Here is a 25,464-nt window from a genome sequence, read left to right as displayed (position 1 = left end):
TGATTGAGACAAGTCTTTGAAGCGGGACTGTTCATTTGCAAAGAGGATTCTTATTCCTTTACTCAGAGCTACAGGTTTCCTTTGGTGAGCACTCAGTGTACAAACTCCCTTCCTCATCTGTTCTCAGGGCCATGCCATGTGCCTGTGTTTTATGAAGCCCAGTGTTTTGCAAAATCATTGGTACAAAGGACTGGGAAAGGGCTCAAGAGCCTCTTGCATTGAACAGAGATCAAATACACTTAGATGATCAACAGATGTCTGAGTGCCCTTGGAGGTCTTTCAGACCTCTGAGAACAGATTCCACAATATTCATAGGCCTGTTCTTCTGCTTCCCTGTGTGAAAAATTAGAATAAGAAGCCTTCATATCCAATTAAGTAGATTTCTTCACATCATTCCCCCAGTGCAGAGCAGAATAATTGATCCCTGCCCTCTTTATTAAAAACATTTCTATATTATAAGACCTTTATCAAGTTTCACCCTTGCTTTTCCAGACTAAACGGATCTAGTTCCTCGGTGCTTTCCTCTGGGCTCTTTTTCCTAGGCATGTTTCTTAACTCTCCAGGCACTTGGTGCTCTATAGGTTTCTCAAATGGTCGTGACCCCAGCTGGATATGTCTTTAGCTGGAGTCTCAACACATCCCTCTCAGTCCACTTGGTCACTTGGGCACTTTTCCTGTGGAAACAGCAGCGTTAAACACAATGAACCAGCTCGGCCCGTGCAGGTTCGTGTTGTGTGTGCATCTGCTCTGGGCTCTGTGCAGTTCTGAGGAATACCTGGGGACACCTGCTTCTCACCTCACCCCCATTCCAGAATTGTGAACCCCAGCTTCTGGGCTGCCAGAAAAATGCTTCTGCTCCTTGAAAGTGCCAATCTCTGCTTGCTGGCTGCCTGCTTTCACCTCCACAGGCTTGGAGGCAACACCTGTAGTGCACCACACCTTGACCGAGGTCATGCACTGTAAACATTTGGAAGTTCTCTCATGAGAAAAGGTAGAACAAATAACAGATTTTCATTAAAAAGTAAAAGAGAAGGTCTTCTGAATGCCTCCCCTGGTACTGCCAGCACTTCAGCTTGTTTGATAAAGAATTTGATTTGCTGATAGATCAACAGAAGGTCGGATGTCCCCCACACAGTCACAGGGGAAACACTGTCTGAGAGATGTTGTGAGTCCCATGGCAAACACACAGAGGTGACTTTAGGAGAAGGTTTATTTGCTGGCTGTCCTGTTCAGTGAACTCAGCAAGGGCTGGGTCTTGGAGGTCTGAGTGAAATAGCCTGTAGCAAAAGTTAGAGAGCTGTCAGAAAAGGAGAGGCCACGTTTTGAAGTGTAGCTATGGAGCATGACATTCAAAGTAACAGATAATGGGGAGTCACACAGCCTGGAAGCTTTCGTCTGATCTGAATCAGATTTTTTTTTTTTTTCTACTTTTCAGTACTTCACTGGGGTGCCAGGACATGGGCAGCACCAGGCACTGCTGCTGGACAGGACTCTGCTGGCATCCAGACTTTTTGTAGGCATGAACACAACTAACCCTGAGCATGTGTGAGACATATCAGCTGTTCTCATGCCATTTACAGAAAGGGAAGAGCAGCTGAGAGGAACTCTTTTGTCTTATAAATACAGAAAAAATAAAATTTAGAAGTGGAGATCTTTCTCAGGGCGGGCTAATGGCACTCAGAAGTAACTGAATATCCATTTCTTGTTTCTCAAATAACCACTAACACTATTCCTAGTGGCATTCTTTTCTTAAAAATTAAATGGGAGAGTATCATAAAACTGAGATATTTCTTTGCCAGCAAAATATTTGTACAAAGGTTTTCAGTTTCTGGCCATAAAGGAGAAGGTATGGGAGGTAGGAGATTTTGGTTAAAACCTGGTAAAAGTAGTGTGGACTTTTGGACTATTATTAAAATGTCTGGTCAAAAAGGATAATGTGATGAGAGAAAATTTTGTTGTAGGATCAATTTAAGCACATCTTGTGTTGCCATGAATCTGGTTTCAGTTCCATCAGCTTTACCCTAGTGTTAATCAGTTGATTTGCCTGGCATAATTTCTGATTTACATTATCGTACACGAGATCAACAATGACTTTCTTTGCCTTCAGGAAACAGAATAGCCATTAGGGGAAATATGGGACTATACTTGTTATAACTCCTCAGAGTTTTGTTTTGAATGCAAGAAGGTGTAACTGGTTTCTGCAGGTGTTTCTGAAGAGTTAGCAGAATATTCTTTGTCACAAGCTCAGATGTAATGGTCTTAATCATGGTGTATGGCTCTCCTAGCTGCCACAGGACATTTAATATGTTGGAAAAGGTGTCTCTGTTCCCTTGTAAAAGCCAAATTTGCTTTTACAGGCATTGCCCATAATGCAGCAGGAGAATGGTGTTAATAACCATTTCATTGTGGCTGCAGAAATCTTCTGCACCCCTCCAGGGAAGAAGCAACTTTTTCATCTGTAAATGGCCAAAGTGTTACCTTTGGAAGCTTTCACTCTTGGGATCCAAATGCTTCCCTGCACGCATAACCTGTGCTACCTAATTGTTCTCCAGGGGAGCAAAAGTAGATTGGTGGGTTGGGTTTTGGTTTGTAATTGTTTCTGGCTTTGTTTGAACTTCTGAAGGCTGTGGGTATGCCTTGTATTCACACACGGAAAATGGCAGCCGTGGCTATTTAATGGGAGCAGTGGGAACTGTGAAGTCTCAAGGAAAATCTCAGGAAGGATCATACAAAGGCTCCCTAGAACTGTAGGCAGAGTTGGAAAGGGTTGGGTTTGTTTCTCCCAGGCACATGGTGCCCTGAACTCTGTGAGGGGCTGTAGAACTACGCGAAATGCTTTGCTGGGCCTACAGAAGCTTTGGAAATTACCAGCCTGTGGAAAAAAAAAACAGCTCTTGTAATGGAAAATGGAGTGGTCTAGGGAAGTGTTTGCACTGCTTTGTAAGGCTTCAGTCCATGCACAGGATTTCAGTATGTTCATGTCTTTGCCTACCTTGATATTGTTACCTTGCTCCCAGTTTGTTCAGAGGAACTAAAGACTCAGAGGTCAGCAATGAGTGGTTTTGAAAACCCAAGTGGTGACTGTCTCTCCCACAAACTTGGAAAGAGGAATCACAGTCCGTGTCATTTTTAAATACTTCCCGCATTGTCTTACCATTTATTTTGCTCATTCTACCCCCCTTTCACTACAAGAATTTAATTTCCTCTTTGTGAATAAGAGTTAGCTGATGCTTATAATTTTTTTTTTAAATGTCCTTTGATCTCAGACAAAGTTTGATGGAACTAGCACTCTAGTAGTGTGTCATAGGCATGATCCTCAACACTAACCTCAAGGCAGCTTACCTTCCACTGGGAAATTAATTTCCAGTGGGAAATGGGAGTTGCCTGGCATGAGTAAGAATCAGGTCACTAGTCTAAATGACTAATTATGCAGTTTAGTACTTAGCTTTTGGATTCTAGTTTTGACCTCTAAATGTACAAGTTCCAGATGTAATCAATAGTAACTTCAGTTAGAGGCCCCGGTATGGATTTTGCAGAAGTGCTGCTCCATTCACATCAGAAGACACTCCTGGTCCACAGCAGTACCAAGACTGTGGAGTTCATGGGTGTTTCTGTACCATGTAAGTCAGAGAGATGATCATCTTGGACTGGGGCTCAGACCAGTGGATTCATACAGCCACGTACCAGCTCTGGGCTACCAGTGAGCATTTGTGTGCAAATGTGTATCCACTGAGTACCTAAATTGTACAGGTATTCATTCATCTGGTTTCTAGCCAAAATCAACTGAAATACTGCTAATCATTAGGCTTTTGTTCCTATCTGAATATTCCTTTAAAGCCTTTGTTTTAATCTGTTTCCCTGTCTTTTCCCCCAGTAGTTTCAGTGCTGTAGGACTGGAAAATAGGACTTTTGGGGTTTTTTCCTAGTTCTTTCATTGCTTCCCTCTTGCCTCTATTTACTTTCTTGAACTAAAACGGGGACTTAATTTCATTGTGGGCATGTATATTTACCTCAGTGGTCAAGCAGGCTGAGAAAATCTGGCTTTGTCTCAGTCTCTCTATCTTTTAGATGATAACATGAGGGGCTTACCTACCTCTCAAGAAACCATGAGACAAGAATTCTTAATTATTAGTAATCTACTCTGCCTGTGATTAAAAGTGGGTGTCCCCTAGATATATTTTGACGAGGAAATAGGGGAATATATTGAGGAAATGAGGAAACATTTCAGCAAGGTCAGAGGTATCCGTAGCACCTTTTGCAGATTGTCTGTCAAGGCTGAGCAGTGAGAGTGCATAACACAGCATGCACAGACAGTTCTGTAAACCATGTTCCTATTTAAAAACATTCAAGTGGAACAAACTTACTTTTTCATGTCACAACCAGGATCATATTCACATTTCAGCAGTGGGAAGGAAAAGATAAAAGACTTAATTCAGCTTTCAACATGCTGGAGATTTTCTCTGGCTCCACCTCTGCCCCTTCCTCTGTCCTCATTCCCAGTGTTTTTGAACTCTGCCTGCAATGCATTTCAGTGCTTGCCAAGACATCTCTAACTAGGGGTGAGTTAATGAGAACATCTGGCCAGGAATGAGGGATGATGCTCTGTGACCCACCCACTCAGCACATCTGGTGGTTGTGGGCATGGATGGGGGACGTTACTGAGCATTAAAGCTTCTGCAAGGAAAGAGGATTTTATCATCTATGGCTGGGTTTATTGAAAATACCCAAATCCAATTGGTTATATAAAGGGACTTTCATGTACTTGGGAGAAATGCCTATAAATAGGTGCACACACACACAAATATACACTTTGTAATATAATTACAGTATACAGGCGATGTGTAAAAATGTGACTGCCTAAAAAACTGTCTTTTTAGGTAATTAGTCCCAAAAGTCCTAAACTGGTTAACCATCAAGGCATATTGCAAGAGACCTCTCTTTGGTAAGGGCTTTTTGAAGGGCTGAATATACATTCTCTCCAAAGGGAGGAGAGGATGAAAAGAGTTTATATGCTTGCTTGGCAAAGTTCCTTTTTGAAATTATTATTTTGAAGCTGCTGAATTATTTTTGTCATTCTAAGGATGAACTAAGGTGTCCAGATACTTTTGTGAACATCTTTTTATGTTTTGTATTATGTTAGATGTAGATCTGTATCAGTAAGTACCAATGCTCTGCTCTTGTTTTGCTTTGCTGGTTAACAAAAAAAAAAAAAAAAGAAAGATGGATTTTTCAGACTGCACAATGAATCACCCATGAAGTGAAAACACTGGGCAAATTCTCTTTTGTTTAATAGAATGGCCTGTACACAGTCCAGGCCAGCACATTTTTCATGGGATGCAAGGGAGCAGTTCAAAGAATTGGCAAGGAGTGGGTCCTGCATATTCATGAGGCTGGGCAAGGAGGTGAAGGTACAGGAGAAGGCAGAAAAGCAATGTGAGGATAGAGTGGAATGTGGAGCGAGTTGCCACGGTATCCTATTTTACTGCTCTTTGACGTAAAGCTCCTTTGCTTTTACACAACCGCTGGAATTGAATGGCAGCAGCTCGGGGCATAAATAATGAATGTGCCTCTCACATGTTAAGAGGGGAGAATCTGCACCTCGTCACAGAGTTAATGTGCCCCTCTCTTTTCTCCCCAGTCTCCAGCCTATGTGCCCGAAGTCAGTCGAGAACTTATCCGACAGACAGAGGAGAAGCTCGAAAACAGCCCCTGCAAAGAGCTGTTCTCTCCCTGTACAAAGTAAGTATAACACGACACCCGAACATCACAGGGTTGCAGCCAGCAGCTTGTAAGGAATGTGTCAGACAGAGACATTTCAGTCTGAACCTGAGGCAGGTATCTTTGGCTCCTGCTCGCAATCCTAGAGGCAGAGCTGACAAGCGGTGAAGTCATTTCATCTGAACAAAATATAATAAATATTTCCATGCCATTATATACACTACACACAGGCACTTACTGTTTCAGGTATTTGACAGAGTGTTCTAGCCAAGTAAACCAGCCGTGGCTTTCATGCTGTGTGAAAAGAGCTACAAAGATAATGTATCCAAAGAAAACATCTCTGTTTCAAAGTGAATAAAAATTAAGTGGCTATACAGTCCATTTAGACAGAGGAATGTGCAAACTTGCTCCGCATGGCTTTTCCAGAAAATCTTCACCAGGAGAACGGGGCTTTTTTAATGCTTTCTGTCTGTCTGTGGCGTTCAAATGAACGTGCATTATTTCACCCTTTGTCTGGGAAAAGGCTTATCAGTTTCTGCAGCGATTTGTGCCATTATGTGCTAAAGCTCCAGGTATGCAATCTGCATTTGCAAACCCTGCCCCGAGCGCGTCCACGCCAGTAGATCATAAACCAATAAAAATATGAAAAGGAGGGATCATCGCACGCGGGCCCATGTGGTTTCTGGCTGAGCGCGGTTTGTTTTCCCTGGGTGATGTAATGGGGACTTGTAAAATTTGCTCCGCTGTCATTCATTGTTTTGACTCATTTCATTGACCTTTTCTGGTTTCAGTTATTCTCTGCGTTGGTAGGAGCTGTGGGTTATTTCTGGCCTTCCCTTATAGCACAGGCAGTCTCCTTGCATTGGCCTGGTGTCCTGTAGAGATGCTCTGTAGCTCGCACCACTTGTGGGTGCCAGTCCCAGCGACAAAGGCAGAGCTGTGCTCAACACAAAGCCCCCGGTGCCTGTTTCCAGTTCTCCAATCGGTTTGAAAGCTGACAGTTCCCTCTAAAATGCACTTTGTTGTTGCCAAAGAGGGGAGCTAAAAAGCAAACAACTGCTGAAAGGCAGCTATTGTTCTTTTAAAATACGTGCAGCTTTTAATTAACTGAATGGAAAGGGGCGAGCATTGGACACCACTTAATGCAGGCTCCTTCCTTCATCCCAGCTGAAGCACAGGAATGAGCCAGGTTTGGGACCTTGTTAATAAATATGCTGATCATTTCACACGGACTAAAATGAGGTCAAAAGGAAGTTTTAAAAACTTGCTGTTGGTATTTACTGGTAGTGAATGATGTTAATTTTGGAAGGTCTCACAGTCAGACCAGAAAAGGGAGGCATACATACAAATATGAGCCCTGCTGTCCTGTAGGAGCAGGGATGGGATGAGTTTCATTCACATCTTCACAGATAAAAATCAGTCTGCAAAAAAAGAGTGTGTATAACAACTTCTGCTTCTACGCTTAGTATTTTGACTGTCTGCTCCTGCCCTCCTCCAAGTTCACCTGAATTTGGACATTTGTTAAGGCAGATTAAGACTTACTTTTTATTTTATTTTGTAATCTTTAATCCATGAGGGGAAACTGTTATGATCTATGTCCAGTCAAAGCTAATGAAGACAGCAACAATTTGACTTGTGCATACTGAACATGTGCACCTGCCTTCTCCAAATTGATGGTGCAAGAATTAAAAAAAAAATAAAATATTGCAACAGCTGAGAAATTCCGAAAATACTAGCTCATGAACAGGGAGGAACTAAACTGAGGAGACACATTACTCATGGTGACTTGTTTGCTCAGAGAACTGCCCCAGGGTAAGGCATAGACTATCCATTCCCAAACAAGAGTAGTTGTTCAGAGAGGATTTCCTCCTTCCAGCAAGATCTGGAAATGTGTCTGTGTGCCCTTAGACACTGACACAGATGTATCTGTATACACCCAGACAGAGATGCTCATTTCTTTGAGCATTTTTCATCCAAACCCAGCTTCTGTCCTGCCAGGGCTGCCAGTAGAGGTGGATGCAGGAGCCCCAGTAAGCAAGGCAGGAACCAACACCAGCAGTTGTTAAACAACACAACCACCTTCATTTTAGGCAACACCCAGCTCAGCCCATGTTTTCTTAGTTCCAAACCTCTGGCCTTTCTGACGGGGTGCCTGATGCTCTCTGACTCTTTGCTGCCTGTCACGAGCAACAGACTTTGTTCTCACATTTGCAGACTGACCTTTTTATTCCTTTATTCCTTCCATTATGCAAAACAGTACATCCACTGCATGAGCCCCAAAATTCTTTTCTCAATCCAGAAGCAAATCCACATTCCTGTTCAGACTTTTCTTTCCTCTGTTTTTTCCTATGAAGCACATAGCTGTTAGGAGATCCCCGTTGACTTTAGTCACAAGTACTAATGCTTCTCTACAGCAGGAATTGAAATGGATCTTTTTACTCAAAATGATGCCTCTGATCGTCCCTCTTTGACAGAAATGGGCTTCAGCCAGAAATTTTCTATCCAGATGTAAATGTCCCTCAAAGTTTGGGAGCTCAGTTCCTGAGGGTGTTGTTTCAGTTTACACATAGAAGCAAAGACATTCGGTGTCTGGTGGCTAACAGCCTCTGTAAAAGTCCATTAAAGCCAGTGGGAGTTGCCCTATGAATTTTCAGCAAGCATCACCAGTATTCAGCTTGTATGAGGCCTCCTGTTATGAAATGCATCAAGCACATCACTTCGTTTCTAGATTGAAACAGTGAGTAAAATAAAGTACAAAATAAAGTAAAAGTAACATAATCCTACCATACAAGATGTCTGGATTTTTCTCCTCTTGTTTTGTTTCTCTTTTGCTCCAAGTTCAGGATTATAAAATGCTTATATATCCTTTTCATCTGAGATAGATCTGTCCTTGACCACCTCAGTGGGGAGCCATTCCAAGAGTACCTAAACAGCATGTACTTCGACAGGTTTCTCCAGTGGAAGTGGTTGGAAAGGTAAGTGTCACAAGATTTTTTTTTAAATAAAAATAAATAAAAAGGTTTATTTTTACTTTCCATGAAAAAGTCTGTAGAATATGCTCGAATTCTGACAGTTGAGATAATGTTTGCTTCTACAGCTCCAGTGTTCGACCATTTAATGGTCTTAGGTACATTAAACATATTAGGTATGATTAATGTGCATTCAGCAACTTCATCTGTCTTTCTGTTTAGCTACCCTCTGAACGTGGTGACATTTTGTCTGGACCAGTTGTCACTGTTATTAAATCACTCTAAACAGAGAAAAATGTGGCGGATAGGTCCTCTCACTGTATTTATTGGCTGGACATTCCTGAGCACATTCAATAAGCAGGCAGCCTTAGTGTGTATTAATTTGCAAGGAAAGGGGCTTGTGCATTTCCCTTGTCAGGGAGTGCTGTAGCAGACGGTCACTGCTGGGTGACAGTGACCTTGAGCTGAGAGAAGCCCCATTTTCCACAAATGGAATTAATTACGGCGGATGAGTTAGGGCCGGATCCATGAGCGGTGAGTGTCAGCAGGACGCCTCCAGATCAAAGGAGCTGCCAGTTCCTCTCCCTGGAAAGCTACAAAGCTGCTGCTCAAGAGGGGTGGGCAGAGGGAAGAGCCATTTCTTGCCAAGACATGCTCCACATGCCATCTTTCTTGAGCCCAGCATTTACTCTTCCATTTCAATTAAAAAAACATTGGGTGATTCATCCCTAGCCAGGCTATTTCCTATCTATTTTCACATTCGGGATAAGGAATTTTCTGAAACGCTTTGAGGATTTTTTTTTTCCATTCCCCCAACATGTGTGACAAGCTATTGGATATGCCTGGTTTAAGAAGCTGGGAGAATTGTTTTTAGGATTAGCAAAGGGATGTTAGTAGCATGGAGTGATCAACACCTCCTGACAGCCTGCTGGCTCCAGACGAGCGGTGACACAGTCCATTTATTCCAGGGACATTGCTGAACATGTAGTTATCACGACTAATTGTTGCTTTTAACCCCAAAAGCATTTGCAGCAGCCTCATGGAAAACTGAAAATAACATCTTCTCCTCTTCTAGTTTTGACTTTCTGCATACTATTCTTCAATAATGGGCATTAATGAAAGGATTCATTTTGGCATTTATTCCTCATTGTCATCAACCTCATCATCCCTGTGGTGGGAACAGCCACGTTACTGTGCTCCCTCTGCTGGCTGGCTGCCTGCCAGAGGGGAACAAGGATGACAGGAATATTCGTATCCACTGCTAGGATCCTTGTAAAACCTTGGTGATGGAGTGGTGGATACAAAATGGGATCTCGCTGAACCTAGAATTCTTCTTCTGTCATGTTATAAAACTTTTACAGTAGCAAAGTAAAAGCTGGCTCTAGAGTTGGAGCCATTCTGGAAGAGCAGATTTTGTGGGAAGCCTGGGAGATTGTATAGGGATCATGTCAAGTGATTTTTGTGGAGCACTCTGTCCTCAGGGACAGACTTATTTAACCTTAATTTGGCTCTTGCCATCACGGCCTTCTTGCCCGTGATGTTCCCCCAGGAAGCAAGTAGCCCAGAGGGAATGGACTGGCTTGGACCTTGTCTTCCCGCTCTCCCAGCCTGCAAATGACACATAAATCCACCTCTCCTGCTCCCAGCATTGTTTCTGCCTTTGACTCCTATAAGTTCCATGTTTTGTTTAAGACGCCAGAAGTATTTTCTGGTGGATTGAATTTCGGATCACTTTTTCTCATCTTGCAGGCCAAGCAAAGCAATGTGTTAGCCCATCCTATATATGTCATGGGTATTAATATCTTACTGGAAGATCTCAAGCTTCCTCTTTGCTTAACAGAGGCCAAGGCTGTATAATGGAGATTCAGAACCCTCCTTGGTCGTAACATGCTAGTAGAAATTATACTGATGACTCACTAATGTGTTGTATTTTATTACAGCTTAATATGTTGGAATTGAAAAGTTCAAGCCATACATAGTATTGAAGTAATGTAATTACATCATTATATATTATATTATATAATACGATTACCTTGAAATAATGGGATTATGTAATATTTATCTATTTTGCTTTTCAAAAGTATGCTCTGAAATAAATAAATCACAGAGAGTGAATTAAACATAGTGTGGTGGTGGGGGGGGTTATTTATTTATTTTATTTTCCTCCAGGCAACCAGTAACGAAAAACACATTTCGGCAGTACAGGGTACTGGGGAAAGGCGGCTTTGGGGAGGTGAGTAATTCTGAAACTTTCTGTTCAGAGTGTTTCTTACTTGTTAGGCGCTGCAGGTACAGGAGCCTGTGATGTTTCATTAATTGCTGACAGTTCTACTTAACCCCTCATGACGCTGTAATCTCAAAAGGACACTTTTGAGAGTTACTTTGTGTTCATCTGTTGCATTCACAGTGGAATTAGGGTCACACCCTTATGTGTATTTTCCTGGTGTCTGGAGGTGGCAGCAGAGGCAGAGGAGGTGCAGACTGAGAGATTACAATCTGCCCAGACAAAGGGAGGTGGGAGAGGAAGCAGGCGGAGGAAAGTGAAATAATTAAACCAATATTCCACAGCAGGTTTGGAAACAGTAGTCAGTCCCCCAGCTGCCCCCCCCTAGGCCTGGCTCGCTAAGCCGCCGTCTCTCGCCTTAAAAGGACTAAATCAGAGGAGATGGTGAGGAGTAAAGTGCAGCCCAGACACAGCGTTTGCTTCGAATTACCCGGCAATTGTTCTGCTCAATTCGCAGGTCTGCGCCTGCCAAGTGCGAGCCACGGGGAAGATGTACGCCTGCAAGAGATTAGAGAAGAAGAGGATAAAGAAGAGGAAAGGCGAATCCATGGCACTCAATGAGAAGCAGATTTTAGAAAAAGTCAATAGTCAGTTTGTAGTGAGTATTGAGCTCCGTGGCACTCGGCTCCCTGCTCGCCTGCTGAGCGCTGTTCTGGTTTGAATCCAGTGTCTCCTCCATCTCCTGCTCCTGGAAAGGTGCTGGAAGCTGAATGCCTTTGCTGTGCACCTTAGCCCTGCTCCATGTACCATTGCCGAGTTTCATTTTAGTCTCTGGTCCATGAGAAATGCAGCAGTCAAGGGGCCTGTGCCTGCCATGGGAACACGATGTGTTTTGCAGCCTTGGCTTGCATCACAGCTGCACCAGGCTGAGCTATTCTTATCCAGCGTGATTACCTGAATTCCCAGGGTCTGGGAGAGAGGTGCTTGGAGGAGACTGAAGGAGATTCAACCCAAATAGATCAGATGAGACTGGCTTGTAGAAGCATCTAAGCAGTGAAGTGGAGCTGGTCTCCCTGATGCAGGGCTCTCCTGAGTCACACCAGCTCTTGTGCCTCCTTTAAAACTTGCCTTAGATTAAAAAAAATAATAAAAAGAGAGAGGTGTTATCTCAGCATGTGTCATATTCTTTATACTTATTTCTGTGTATACAACAGATGCAAGATGTTTACTTACCTCTGGCAGAAGCCAAGAGGATAGAACATATTTAAAAGTGATGAGTAGATTCTGGCCAGCCTGATTTTTCGTTGGGCACCCACCAGAGCCTCTCAGGGATGATGATGACCTTCATGTCTCTGTGGTGGTCCATTTGATCAGCCCAGGCTGGGATATCTGAGCCTTCCAGGGAACTCACTGAGATGCAAAATGGTGCAGCAGGAGGTGTAGATTCCCTTGATTACTAAGATTTCTCATATATGGGAAAATATGCCTGGTATTAGTATGTTTGTCCAGTCTCTGAAGCCATCTGAGCCTTGAGGGCTTCTGGTGATAAATAGGCTGGATTCCACAAATCAATCTGTAAAATCCTAACATCTGATTTTTCTGTACTTTTTTAATGCATGTTTGCCATTGTAAGGAAGCCCATTGACCAAATTCAGTCAATGTAATTTTTTCATTTTCTAGAGAAAATCTTTAATGCAAAGCTAGCACTTCCTTCTTAGCAGCCATCTGAAATGTCACGACTGTGCTACAAATGTTCTTCTAGGTCAATTTAGCCTATGCCTATGAAACAAAGGACGCACTGTGTTTAGTTCTGACCATAATGAACGGAGGTGACCTGAAGTTTCATATCTACAACATGGGAAACCCAGGCTTCGAGGAGGAAAGAGCTTTGTTTTATGCAGCAGAGATTCTTTGTGGCTTGGAAGACCTACACAGAGAAAATACTGTGTACAGGTAAGCACTCTCTGGAGTCTTAGGATGTCTTTTCTGGGTAGGAAAGAATTGTCTCCATCCTCTCTTCTCACTGTGGTGCTGTACATCTGAGATGCCTGAGTGCTTTGGCTGAAATTTCGCAGAGCCCTGTATAAATACAGCATGATACAGTAATCATGGAAGGAAGCAGTTGCTTCCTTAAATACATCCTGTCTAAATGGTACAGAACAAGTGCAAAGCTCCCCAAACCCTTCCTCAGCATGCACTGGGCAACATAAGAAAGTGATGGAAGTTCCTTTAAAGGGATTTCATTAAGGAATCTAGTTCCTAGTTGGGATGAAATGGACATCATTCCATCCAAGCCTCTATTTTAATTAGTTAGATTATATTGCATGAGGGGCTGTAGCACATCAGATGCAGCACAACTTCTGTTGCAGAGGGAGTGCAATCCCAAGAGGGTGTCTGAGACACAGGGCATGGATTTATACTAGTGTGATTAGCTAGATGGGATCATGGTGATCCTGGCATGCCAGCCATGGAAGGGGGCCCATTCCCAGCCTCACAACAGAGGCATCCTGCTGGCAGCATCCCACCATCCATGGGTGCAGCCAGCGGGCACAGCACTGCCCAGCGCCGCCGCTGCCGCTTCCAGGAGGGCAGATCCCAAGTTCTCAGATTCCAGTTTGGCTTACAGCTCTATACAAGCACTTTTCCAGGGCAGGCTGGATAAGCAGGCAGATTGCAGACAGAGTTCTTGTGACTCCTCGAGGATTTTTTTTCTTTAATCAACAGCCACTGTAGTTGTAAACAACAGTTAATGTTTGTCTTCATCATCCCAGCTTGTGAAATCATCGTTGCTGGCATTCACAGCCGAAGAGGGCCTGTGAATTGATGAAAGAACTTCCAAGGACAATGATTAATAGACAATAAGATGCTATTTTTAAAAGCCAAGCCATGCTTTAAATCATTTGGTGTGCCTGTGTGTAATATGTATGATGCGTATGCTTGTATGCATAGAAATTGCAATATTGTTGTTCCTTGGAGGAGATCTCTAACAAACTGCCACTTGGTTGCCTTAGATCTTGCTAGCTGGCACACAGAGGGCAGACAGATAACATGCTGATTTAGCTGGTGCTCGCCCAAGGAAGAGGTTTTTTCTTTCCCCAAGGAGCAAAATGGTACTAAGTGTTTAATGTCAATTGAAAAATCAAATCATGAGTGAAGTGTCTGGCTTCCTTTTCCTTTAAAAAACTGCCTACCACATTTAAAAACGTTTTAGGAGGTAATACAGTGTTTCACAATCACATTTTATTGAAAGAAAATAAAAGACTGGTACATTCGTAACATGGCTGGTAAAATGCCATGCTAATGCCATTTTCTAACAGAACAAATCAGATCTGGCCACCTAAACTAGTGTGTGGCTCTGAGAGAAATGGCACCTACTTCCTTAAGCAGTAGTTTTCATGCTACTCTTAAAAGAACTGCTACTTTACACCTCAGATGGCACATTCATTTTGGTGATGAATGATACTAGATCCTTGTAGGTGACATTTTCTAGCAGTATTTCAGGAGCATCTGCAGAGACCCCTCATTTGTAATAGCACAGCGTGTTGTGGGACCCGTGAGAAGTGCTATATAGGTCAATAAAATATAGCAGCTAAATGCTACCGCTTTCTCAAGGCGAATAATTCATCACAAAACACTTATTCCTCAGACTTAATTTCATTTTCTATAAACAAAATGCTCCTGAGTAAATCACAGCGTTGGAAAATGCATCCCCATCTCCTGGGCCGCTGCTGACGCACGCTGCAGACGTGACCCGGGAGAACAACCAGGCTCAGAGTCAGATTTATCTCATTCAGAATTCCCTTGTCAAACATGGCACTCCTGTTACATTTCTCAACGGCATCATGTTAGTAAAGGTCAACGGGTTGGTTGTTCATGGAAAGCAAGTGTAAAAAGCTGCTGGTTCTCCTCAAATTATTTATATGTGTATATATATATATATTTCTATTCTATTATTTATAATATGTATTTATATGTTTGTTTCCTATTTTATAGATATGAAATACATATAAATGTGTGTATATATATATATATATAAAAACGTATATAATGTAACATTTTTTTGTTTATATTTGGTTATTTGTATATTTTTTATATATGTAATGTTTTTAAATTTATTCTATAGCCATGCCTGGAAGCTCCAGTCAGCATCAAGTCCACATTGTCCCAGGCATTGCGCAAATACATGGTAAAGCCTTGTCCACAGTGATTAATTGAGTTGTTTAGGCTGTCCTGCACAGCCAAACAATTGCCTTTTGAGCATGGGCACAGTGCCAGCAGTTTATGTTTCAGTATGTTTGGGCAAGGCTGCTTTACAAATAGGAAGCTGGGCCTTTGGGAAGTAGCCTTATGTCCACCAGGCAGTTTTATTCCTCCTGGACATTTCAGTCATGAACCCTTGGAAGTGCTGGCCTTGCACAGGAAGCCAGCCTTGATCCTGAGGAACCAGAAATCTGAAAACAGGAACGACAGCTTATGTCTAGGAGGGGAGGAAGGCTTCCTCTAATTGCCCTAAATTGCAGAAGACTGTAAGGACTGAACTGGTGTTCTCAGAGTCCTCATGAACTTTTCCTCATTCAAAGACAACATTTCCCAAATTGCACACAAGATTCTTGTTATTGGCCCCCAGTTACAGTTTTAGGTGGGACTAATAACTGCTGAGTTACTGATGATGAAGTAACTGATGAAGGCTTCAAGGAGTTCTTCAAGGAAATAGTTCTTACAGGATTTGGAATATATTTTTATTTTTAAAATTTATTTATAAAAATAAATAGGAGATGCCTGTGACCATGCTGGTCCAGCATTGGAAACCTTCTGCTGATAGGCAGGGAAAGCCCACAGTGGTATGTTAAACAAAATCACAGCTTCTCCTCAGCATTCAGCTGCCCTTCACGTATTTCAGCATTGTTTATTTGAAAAGTAGGCTTGGTACCACTGGGCACTGAGTGAGGTTTGTCTCGGAGGTCAGGAAGGTCTGAAGCAAGCAAGAAGAGGCGATTACTCACAGTGCTCTGTGTTCTTGCTTGAAATAATAAATATAAACAGGGCAAGTTTCAAAGTTCCAATCTTGGCATTGTTAAAACTATAAAATACCCCTCTCCATTCACAGGAAAATTCATGATGCTGGAATGGTACAGCTTGAGAGGTGGCGTGGGCTCCTGCCCAGGCTCTGTGCTCTGCCCTGTTCCCTGGTGAAAGAGTTTCTGTTGTCCACGCCCTCTCTTTGCTCTGTGCACAGCAGTTCCTCTTGCTGGGAAGTCAACATCACCAAGCTGGTTCACAGATGCAAGGAGGCCTTACAAAAAGAAGAGGCCAAGCACTGCTTGGATTTGCACCAGGCTGAACACTGTCTTAAGATAAAAGCCAGGGCATCATGTGGTGAGCTGAAGCAATCCTGTTTTCCCTGCCTCACCCAGCCACTGGTGCCTCATTCAGGCTCCTGAGCCAGCACAGCCCAGTCCTGGGGCATGGCCCTTCTGGGACACTCCCTGCCCAGCACGTCCCTATATCCCCTCTGACACCTCTGTTCCTGTCTCCCAAGCTGGCTTCATTCCCACTCTGCACGAGCAGGATGGGAAGGAGCCCTTCAGGCTCCCACCTCAACAGCAGCCCAAGAATAGCAGCAGCTGCAAAGTTGTGCTGCTGGGCTTTGGAAAGGTTTGGAAAACAGCCTTGGTCAAGGAGGGGACAGAGTGGCTGGCCTGGGCAGCACCTCAAAGCAGCAGCTGGTGGAGCAGGTTTTGTGCAGACAAACCTTTCAGAAGAAGGATCTGCCAAGGCTCTGCTAAATATATGAAAATTGAGATTATTTGCTTCAGAAGTTTATACCTCTCTCAGATTTGGGACTTTTTCTTCTTTTTTTTTTTTTCAGGAACAGTAAAAGGCACATCCTTGACATCAGATTGACCACCTTGCCGATTTTCATGGCATTGCTCCAAACCACACAAGCACTAGAGTTTCACAAACGTTTGCAAGAAGAATCTTAATCTGGGCCCAACATTCCCCCCTCTCCCCCACATTTCCCAAACTTAACAAAATTATTGCACATGTATGCGAGTGCATGGGCACACATTCACATACTTGGTCTGAGTCAGATGCCAGACATAGAAAATTTGAGCCCAACAGGTCATTATTTCCATTTTCACATGTAAATAAAGTATTTTAAAACCTAAAGTCTTTTTTTTTTAGGTAAGATTTTATAACAAAAAATGCTACAGAGATCTAGCAACATACAGGACTATAGGGGTTCGTTTACAGGGCTTACAGGACTAGATGGATGAGTCCATTATAGGGTAGATTAGGAACTAAAAGCTTGGCTTAGTGAAAAATTGTAACTCCAGTTTAGAAAAAGACATATGGCTTCAGTCTATCTGTGAAGTGAGTTGTAAAAGGTTGTATTGGTTTCAGGAGTTCCTTGCTGTTTGAGTTGACACTCAACTGGTTTATTACGAGTAATAAATGCACTCACACAGTTGTAGGGTTGTGTTATCAAAACCAGCTTCATACCCATAACTGCTATCTTTCATTTTCAGAGATCTGAAGCCAGAAAATATCCTGCTGGATGATTATGGTAAGTCTCGGAGGTTTACAGAGATGCTTTCACAGGAAAGTAGATTAAGTTAGTTTTAGAATATATATTGCACAAAGACAAATAATGCTCTGAAGTGATTAAGAGGCTCAGCATACACTAATATTCCTGTCTTGGGGTGAGAGAGCTGCTGGAGCTCGCTGCACAGATGGAAGGAAGCAGCCGTGCCCTCAGCAGGGGCTGTTCTCGAGAGCTCGGCGTTGCTGGGGCTCTCTGCCTTTCGTTGTTGTTTTTCCATCCTTGTTGCACGGCTGATGCAACACAAAAGGAGTTCTGATTTCTAAATCTGTGCTTCCCTCTCTGGTTTTGAAAGTACTTTCATCCTCTGCTGAGCCAAGTCGGGTTTTATGCAAACCCAGGTACCCATTCATTGCTGAAGGCAGCAATAATCAAATCTCGTGCTGCCTTGCAGACCAGATGTAGCCTCTTCAGCCATCACAGAGTTACGGAATTGTGTCAGCCCATCCATCCTCTGTGATCAGTTCAAGATACTTCCCCACAGCATGCTTCTCTCTGCCTTTTTTCATTGGTTTTAAAATACCTAATACAATCCACTCCAGTCCACAGCCTCACTGTTAACATTTATTTCACTGCGTTGTAGTGCCCTTAATGATTCCTCTTTTCCATATCAATGAAACGGCTCCAATTCAGTCATTCAGAACACTCTTTTCTTAAAATGCCCGAGCAGTAAATTGCAGGAGTATTTTAGCAATGACCACAGTTGTGGGTTTTGGACTAATTTGGGTCAGGTTTTATATCTGCTTTGTGTTGTTTTGTTTCTTTTTACCTTCCAGGCCATATTAGAATATCTGATTTGGGTCTAGCTGTTAAAATCCCCGAGGGTGAATCAATCCGTGGAAGAGTAGGAACAGTAGGGTATATGGGTAAGTCTTCCACAGCTCATCTTTTAAAAAATTTGGTGAGATTACTTGAGTTTTAGAGATATTTCTGCCAAGTAAGCTTAAGAAAAAGAATAAAAAACATTCACACTCAGCTGTGGCCAGTTCCATGCAGCAACTCCCACAGAAATCCTGATAGTGGAAATCAGAAGAGGGTGAAAGGATGGACCTCTACAGCTCTCAGTGAGGCTGGTCTATCTAACCTTAAATCAGCAAAGAAAGTTGAAAGGGGAGACAACTGGGATTCTAGTGATTTTAGTGTAGATTTATCTTAGGAGGGTTATGTGCCAAAATAAAGGTTTCTTTCTAGTTGCTGCTTTGTGTAAGAGTTAGAATGTATTTGTATGGTTATGATAAAATGGGTAAATCTGCACCTTTGGTCATCTTGACTAGGGTCATCTTGAGTTTTCCTCTCTGTGCAGGGGAGGCTGCACAAAAGACAAGTAGAGATTTGTACATGGGTTTAAAAAAAAAAATCACTCCCTTATTTAGCTAGATCTGTTTTCAAAATTCAATGTAATTATTTTCATGCATTCTCTGGGTGGGCATATTTCTTGGAGTAAAAATTGCTTATGCTTATTTGACTGAATAGAAACTAGCTGATGTGAGCCACTGTTACACCATATGGAGACTTTAATGAAAGCAAGCAAATCAGTTGTCATGTCTAAATTTTGTTATCTCAGTGTAAGTTTGCGTGCACACTAAGGCTCTGTGCTTGTGAGCACGTGCGGATGTGTGTTTGTACCCATGCATGGAGGTGAGGGTGCCTGCAAGACAGTGACTATCTTCCCAAAAGCATTGTGTGGGGTTGCAACACAAAATTAATGGATTGGGGTTTCTTTAAAGGGGAAAAAGAAAAGCTATAAAGTGACCAAAGAGACAGAATTTGCTTTTGAAGAAATGTCACGGCTGTTTACAGGATGTGTTGCATTTAATTTCTTCCCTAAATGGAGAAATCTGGAGGAACTCTTAAGATTAGGTCTCTGCTTAATATTTAGATCCAACTTCTTTCTGTGCTTTTTTTTTTTTTTAATTGGACTGAGTTGGTAGAGAAGTCAGAAGAGAGCATGCACAAGGCATGTAGCATGTAGAGAGAACACCATGGCATGTAGCATGCTGCATTTCCTGTAATGCCATCAACTGAAATCAGGAGGTATTTTTGTATCTTACCCACCATTCTCTGTGCATGTGTATTCAGTCACCAAAATGAAACTTCTGGGCATTTAAGTGTTTTGCCTGTGTAGACACCAAGCATTTCCACAAGGCATCTCACTCTCCTCCACAGCTCCAGAGGTGTTGAACAACCAGAGATACACACTGAGCCCTGACTACTGGGGGCTAGGCTGTCTCATTTATGAAATGATTGCTGGGCAATCACCATTCCGTGGAAGGAAAGAGAAAGTGAAGAGGGAAGAAGTGGACAGAAGAGTGCTGGAGACAGAAGAGGTGTACTCCCATAAGTTCTCCGAGGAGGCCAAGTCCATCTGTAAAATGGTAAGGGGCTGGAAGGCCCAGTGTGGGAGCTGTGACTGACACAGTCTGAGCAGTAACAGGGTACCATAGAGGGGCTGCAGAAACAAGGACTAACCAAGCTCATCTGTGGATGGGATGACTGCATTCTCTATTCATTCAAACTGTGTTTATTTGGGCTTGCTTCTCCATGAGATTCATCATGGTCATCCTGAGCCCTTTCCAAGGTTTTATGGCCAAGGGAGCGGTATCTATTCTCATGAGACTTTGAATGTTAGTTTGCAGTCAAGAATGCATTTCTGTCTTTTATAACCTTGTAGAAAAAAATAAAAAGGACTTGATGATGCAAGAATCTGATTGTCTCCTGCAAGGAACTGCAAACCCCACGCTTCCATTGTCTTTGGTGAGAGCTGGGGGTAAGCAGGACAAAGATTATGCAATGAAATTATTGTGACACTCAAATGTTGTCCCAGCCCATCTCACTAACTTTCTTAGCAGCTTTTCCCCTGGGGTGCCAGGGTATCCAGCTTTTCTTAATACTGTTGAGCCGTTCTTTAAAATGTTTTCTCACTCTTTCAGCTGGTAGTCATTTTCATAGGACAATAGCCATGTCTGACAATGGAAATCCTCAATCCCTCTGAGAAATCTCAAAGCTGTGTCTGAATTCATCAATGTCTTGTTGACATCCATCTTTAGAAGGCTGAATTGTAATTTGGAAAAGGATGTGGCCTTTTTCTGGATGTTGTTTGCTAACGGGTGAAGTCTCCTTCAGACACAATGACATATCTGTGTTTGCTGGTAGAGGGAGAACGAAGGGGAGGAAAAGTCAACAAATAGGTAGAGAGAGTTTCACCAATGTCTTGTGCAACAGGCAAGCAAAGAGCAGATCCACAGCACTCTTGTTGGCTGGCTGCGTGAAGAGACACTGAAGTCTCCTTGCAAAATATTAATGGTAGCACTGCCAAGTATCATGCCTGGAAGTCATTAACTCACAGTGGACCAAGTCATTCCCGAATCCTCGGGGTGGTAATTAACTGACATCACTGTTGATAGATGCTCCCAACCATTTGCTGCCCTTAATTGGTGATGCAGAGCCCCCAGTGAAGCCAACATGGGAGGATCTGGGGCAGCCTGTTGGGGCTCTCACAGACTGTCCCATGTGCCCCAACAGGCTGCCTTCTCTCCTCAGGTAGCATCTCAGCTCCCACCAGGTGGGGAGCAGCATCTGCTGGAGTGGCAGAGAATTTGTGTGGGTCCTGCTGTTAATCTGAAATGGAGATGTGAGGCAAAAATTATATCTTGCTGCTTGAGGCACAGAATCAGAATAGTTTGGGTTGAAAAGGACCTTTAAAGATCACCTAGTCCGAGCCCCCTTTTCTGGCTGACATACCTGTAGAAGCCCTTCTTGTTACTCTTTATGTCCCTTGCATAACAGAAAGAATATATACCTTGAAAATAACCATGAGAGCTTAAAGCTGAGAAGAGCTGAATGCAGCATTGATGGGATAGCACTGTAGTTGACCTACCACACTCCCAGGGGAGCAGACAGTCATCACACTGTAGTGGTCATTTTCATCTTCCAGCCGTGGAGACTATGGTTTCAGGGAGTCGGGACCTCAGCAGATCATCTAGTTAATTCTCTTGCCTCAGGGAAGCATGGACTATATATAAATTATTCCTGAAAACTTGATCACTGCTGCTTCCCCTATCCAACCACGTGGCATGTTTATTGAGGTGGTTTGTGCAAACTATTAATGGATCCAAAGATAACCTTTTCCTTTCTGAGCATTAATATCTTAAGACAGGAAGAGTCTTAGTCCTGATGCTGAGTGGGATGACATTTGTGGTTTCCCATCCAAAAGTAGTTTATTTTATCAAGTGATGTTTTATAAAAAATCCATTATTCAAACATATTTTCTTCAATTCTTTTTGCTTTTTATATTGAAAGCCATAACTTTTGTTGCTTGCCATCAGCATCTTAACAAGGAACCAAAAGAGTAATAAAGTACCCATCATCTCTGCAAAATGAAGCAAAACGTTGCAATACATAAATGAAACCTGAGCCTTCACCAAGATCCAACACAAAAGGCTTTCCCATAGTGGACTCTTCAGAGCAGGAGTGAGGAAATGTTCCCCACCATGTTGCCCAAACTTCTTCTCTTCAGAGCTTACTCCATGAGCTAATAGCATCACCACCAGGAAAGACATTGTCTTTATTCATTTACTCATATGCAAACCCTCTAGTGTCACCCCACGTCAGCCTTCCCCTCCTGGATGTTTGTGCCCTTTTGCATTTTTGCAGGCGCATATCATAGCTCCCATTAATCATCAGCCATCCCATATTTCCATGTTTCATTTTGTAAGTAATTTCCCATAAATCAGACCTCCTTTTGGACTGAAATGGAGATGAATAACAAATAATTAGGAACAGGGGCAGCTGGCTTTCTGGGAAGCTCCCCAACCCATAGTTCCCATATAACATAGCTGCTCCTGGTGTGTTTTTTCTCTGAAAAATATCCAGTCTTTCTAGGAAATGCTCTGTGTTTGTTGTTGCTGTGCCCTGTCCTTCATTGATGTACATGTGTGTTTGCCCTGACAAGTGCAGTCATGCATCCAAAGATGTGACTTGAAGTGCATTCAAGTCAGCAGTGTTAGATGGGCCCACACTGCTGTGCTGCTCTGTCACTCTGTCAGTGCCCTGCTTGTCTGAATTTCCCACAAATTTGTCTTCCCTGATGCCTTTCATCCCTGAAGCTCCCATTTTACTCTACCCAAGGGATCTCTGATGAGAGGGTGAAAAGAAGACAGAGCCAAACTCTTGGTTTGGTGTCCTGTAACAGGACAGGAAGCAACGGAAACAAACTGAGACACAGGAGTGTTCAGTTCCCTCTGAACACTGGGAAACATTTTTTCCGTGGTGAAGGTAGCCAAATAGTGAAACAGGTTACCTAGAAAGGCTGTATAGTCTCCACACTTCGAGATACACGAAGCCCAGCTGGACAAGGTCTGGAACAATCTGCTGCTTTGAGCAGGGGGATTGGACTAGACAATGTCTAAATGTGGTTTCCAGCTTCAGCTGTTCCATGTTTCTCATCTCCATTCCCTTTTCAAAGTGCATCCCCAACCAACTAAAAGATAATGGGTTCTGTTTTCCTTAAAAGCAGTTTCTTCCTGTTCCTCACTCACCATCAGGAATTCTGTCATCATACAGCTACTCCTGCTGCTGCCATCCCTCCTTTCTGCTTTCATCCTGTGGAAATCAACATTATGAGTTTATCAGTTTATCAGTGCCCAAGGATAACTGCTCTTTCATCTCTTCTCTCATTTAGTAATTGACCATAGTATTGCTTTTCTACTCTCTAAAAATTGCTTCAAATAATATGTTTACTTCAGTGTCAGGGCTGAACTTTATCTAGGTGATTCCTTAAACTGCTTGATCAGCTGGGTCAATGGAAATGGTTTTAGCATTCCCCTTGTCTCCTTTCATGACCAACAAGTTTTTGTTTCCCTTACTCCTATAATTTTAGGACTAACATCTTAGGACTTGGAATTATTTATTACATGGTATGATCTGGATATGAACTGGGATCACACGAAGATAAAGTAGCACTTTGGGGACTTTGGGCTTTTTTTAGCAATCCTCACAACAGTTGTTTCTTTTAGTAAAGGAAGCAAAACAAAGTAATGGAAAAAAGTCTCAGACACTGCACAGTTTGAATCCCTAGGGGGGATCAAATGAGTGACATGAAAGTATCAGAGAGCTCTTTATATCAAGTTCTTGATGTAACTTCACTGCTGCTAACCAAGACTCTCTTTGAAAGTCCTGTTCTAGTCGTGCTCTGCCCATGAACTCTGTAGACTAAACCCTAACTGGCCGGTGTCATCTGGAGCCATCGTTACCAGAACACAAAGCTCTGCTGTTTGGCATCAACTTCATGCATGATTGGGTGGCCCAGGCCATCTCCAGATTTGAAACTCTGTGACTTATCTGCAGGCTCTACTGTAGAATTACATTTAAATTATGTTCCATGGGGTCCCTTGCACTGCTGTCCCAGGAGGGCTTGTCATCAGCCTGATGTTCTGCTCTCTATTCATATTAAATAAACCCTTTGAAGCTGAATTAAACAAAAGGGTAGAGATGACTCAAAACATACTGTTGTTACCTCCATTTTCTTTTCCATGTCAGATTCCCAAATGGGATGCATATTTCAGGCTCTTGCACGGGTTTACTATTGCAGAAAGCTTCTGGGGCTGCAGGAAAGGGTAAAAGACTCATTATTCCTAGGAGAAAGGAAGGATTTTCTCTTCTGGAAAATATTCTAGTCCATGCTATGTCTTGATACCCACAACAGAAGCCAGGAAGAATGTCTGGTTTCACCTGTTGCCGTCTCTAGAGCTGGCTGCATCTACAGCTTTTCAAATTCCATTCATTTATTACATTTTTCTCCATTGTGACTCTCCTGGGACTCTCAAGAGACTGGCAGCTGCTCCCCTGCAGCGGGGTTTTGCAGGAGAATCCTCTCCTTTCTATGGTCTTTCAGTCCCAGCCTATTCCCAGTGGCCCATTCCCTTTTGTGTCTTTCAGCCAGCAGTGGCCAGCCACCCACAACCAACTGCATTCATGCTCCAGAAACTTCCTTCTTGCATCTGAAGTTACTGAATACTCCTTTGTTTGTCATGGAGGAGCCCAGGAATCCCCAGGCAGCCTTTTACCCTCTTCTCTGACCACTCCAAACATCTGACAGCCTGACAAGGGTAAATTCACAGATCAGCTTGGTCTCCCCAGCTAGTCCAGAATCCACATTGCAGAGATGGGAAGTAACCCCCTTTTTCGTCCCTTCAGAGCTGACTTGAGAGCAGAGGCTGCAGAGGTCTCCTGTATCTTCTCTAGGCAAGTCCAAATCTGTCCCTTCCTACCACCACTTGCTCCTCAGCTGTTCCTGAAAAGTCCAAGGTATCATTTCCAAAAGCATATCAGAGCCATGGGTACTAAAAATGGCCTTTCTGCCTTCAGATTCTTCTTTCCAACTGTCAGAAAAGTCCTATTGACATGAGAATAAAATATTAAAAGAACTTTTGATTTCCTTGCCCAACCAGACTAGAGCAAGCCCAATTCTGCCTGGGAATTCCAAAGTGACCTTCTTCACACAGGCTAGAGCATATAAATGTTGGGACTAATAAAACCCAAAAACCCCTCACAACAAAAATCCTAGTCTGAGGACCATGAGAACTCAAAGTCTAATGCAATTATTTGAAAGCAAAGTATCCCTCTTTCTTCTAGCCAGGGAAAGCAAAGTTGAGAAAAGTGCTCTGAGAAAGATCTTTTGCAGTGAGCCAGATGGATGTGGTACAGTATCATGTGAATCTGTGTGCTCGGAGAATGGCAAGGCATAGGGATGTTTCCTCAAGTGTTTTTACATTTATGGATCAGCCACTTGTGGTGATCTGTCAGCCCAGATGTCACCACCTAGACAGCATCAGAGGCAGAGGAAACTGTGGGGAAGAAAGGGATGTTGCTATTTGGAAGCTGAAAGTTGCTATTGTAGCCAGCACCAGTGGCTTTAAAGTCGTTCGTCTGACTGTTCAGTCTCCTGCTAT

At 42.9% G+C, this 25,464-nt stretch overlaps 1 protein-coding gene across 2 annotated transcripts in view; it reads left to right on the top strand.

The window, feature by feature from the left end:
• Window positions 1-25,464, top strand: part of GRK5 (G protein-coupled receptor kinase 5) — a 157,395-nt gene that overhangs the window by 118,758 nt on the left and 13,173 nt on the right. The window contains exons 5-12 of one of the 2 annotated variants that reach the window (XM_048310974.1): window positions 5,639-5,739; window positions 8,601-8,693; window positions 10,857-10,920; window positions 11,429-11,569; window positions 12,674-12,864; window positions 17,442-17,479; window positions 18,292-18,381; window positions 19,682-19,890. In XM_048310974.1, coding sequence (XP_048166931.1) covers window positions 5,639-5,739; window positions 8,601-8,693; window positions 10,857-10,920; window positions 11,429-11,569; window positions 12,674-12,864; window positions 17,442-17,479; window positions 18,292-18,381; window positions 19,682-19,890 — 927 coding nt within the window. Of the gene's footprint in view, window positions 1-5,638; window positions 5,740-8,596; window positions 8,694-10,856; window positions 10,921-11,428; window positions 11,570-12,673; window positions 12,865-17,441; window positions 17,480-18,291; window positions 18,382-19,681; window positions 19,891-25,464 lie in introns of both variants that reach the window. The other variant, XM_048310975.1, reaches the window with a different exon arrangement.

The sequence above is a fragment of the Corvus hawaiiensis genome, chromosome 8, assembly GCF_020740725.1.
Source record: "Corvus hawaiiensis isolate bCorHaw1 chromosome 8, bCorHaw1.pri.cur, whole genome shotgun sequence".
Classification (NCBI taxonomy): domain Eukaryota; kingdom Metazoa; phylum Chordata; class Aves; order Passeriformes; family Corvidae; genus Corvus; species Corvus hawaiiensis.
Note: the sequence above shows the minus strand (reverse complement) of the source record. Positions and strands in the feature narration are given on the sequence as shown.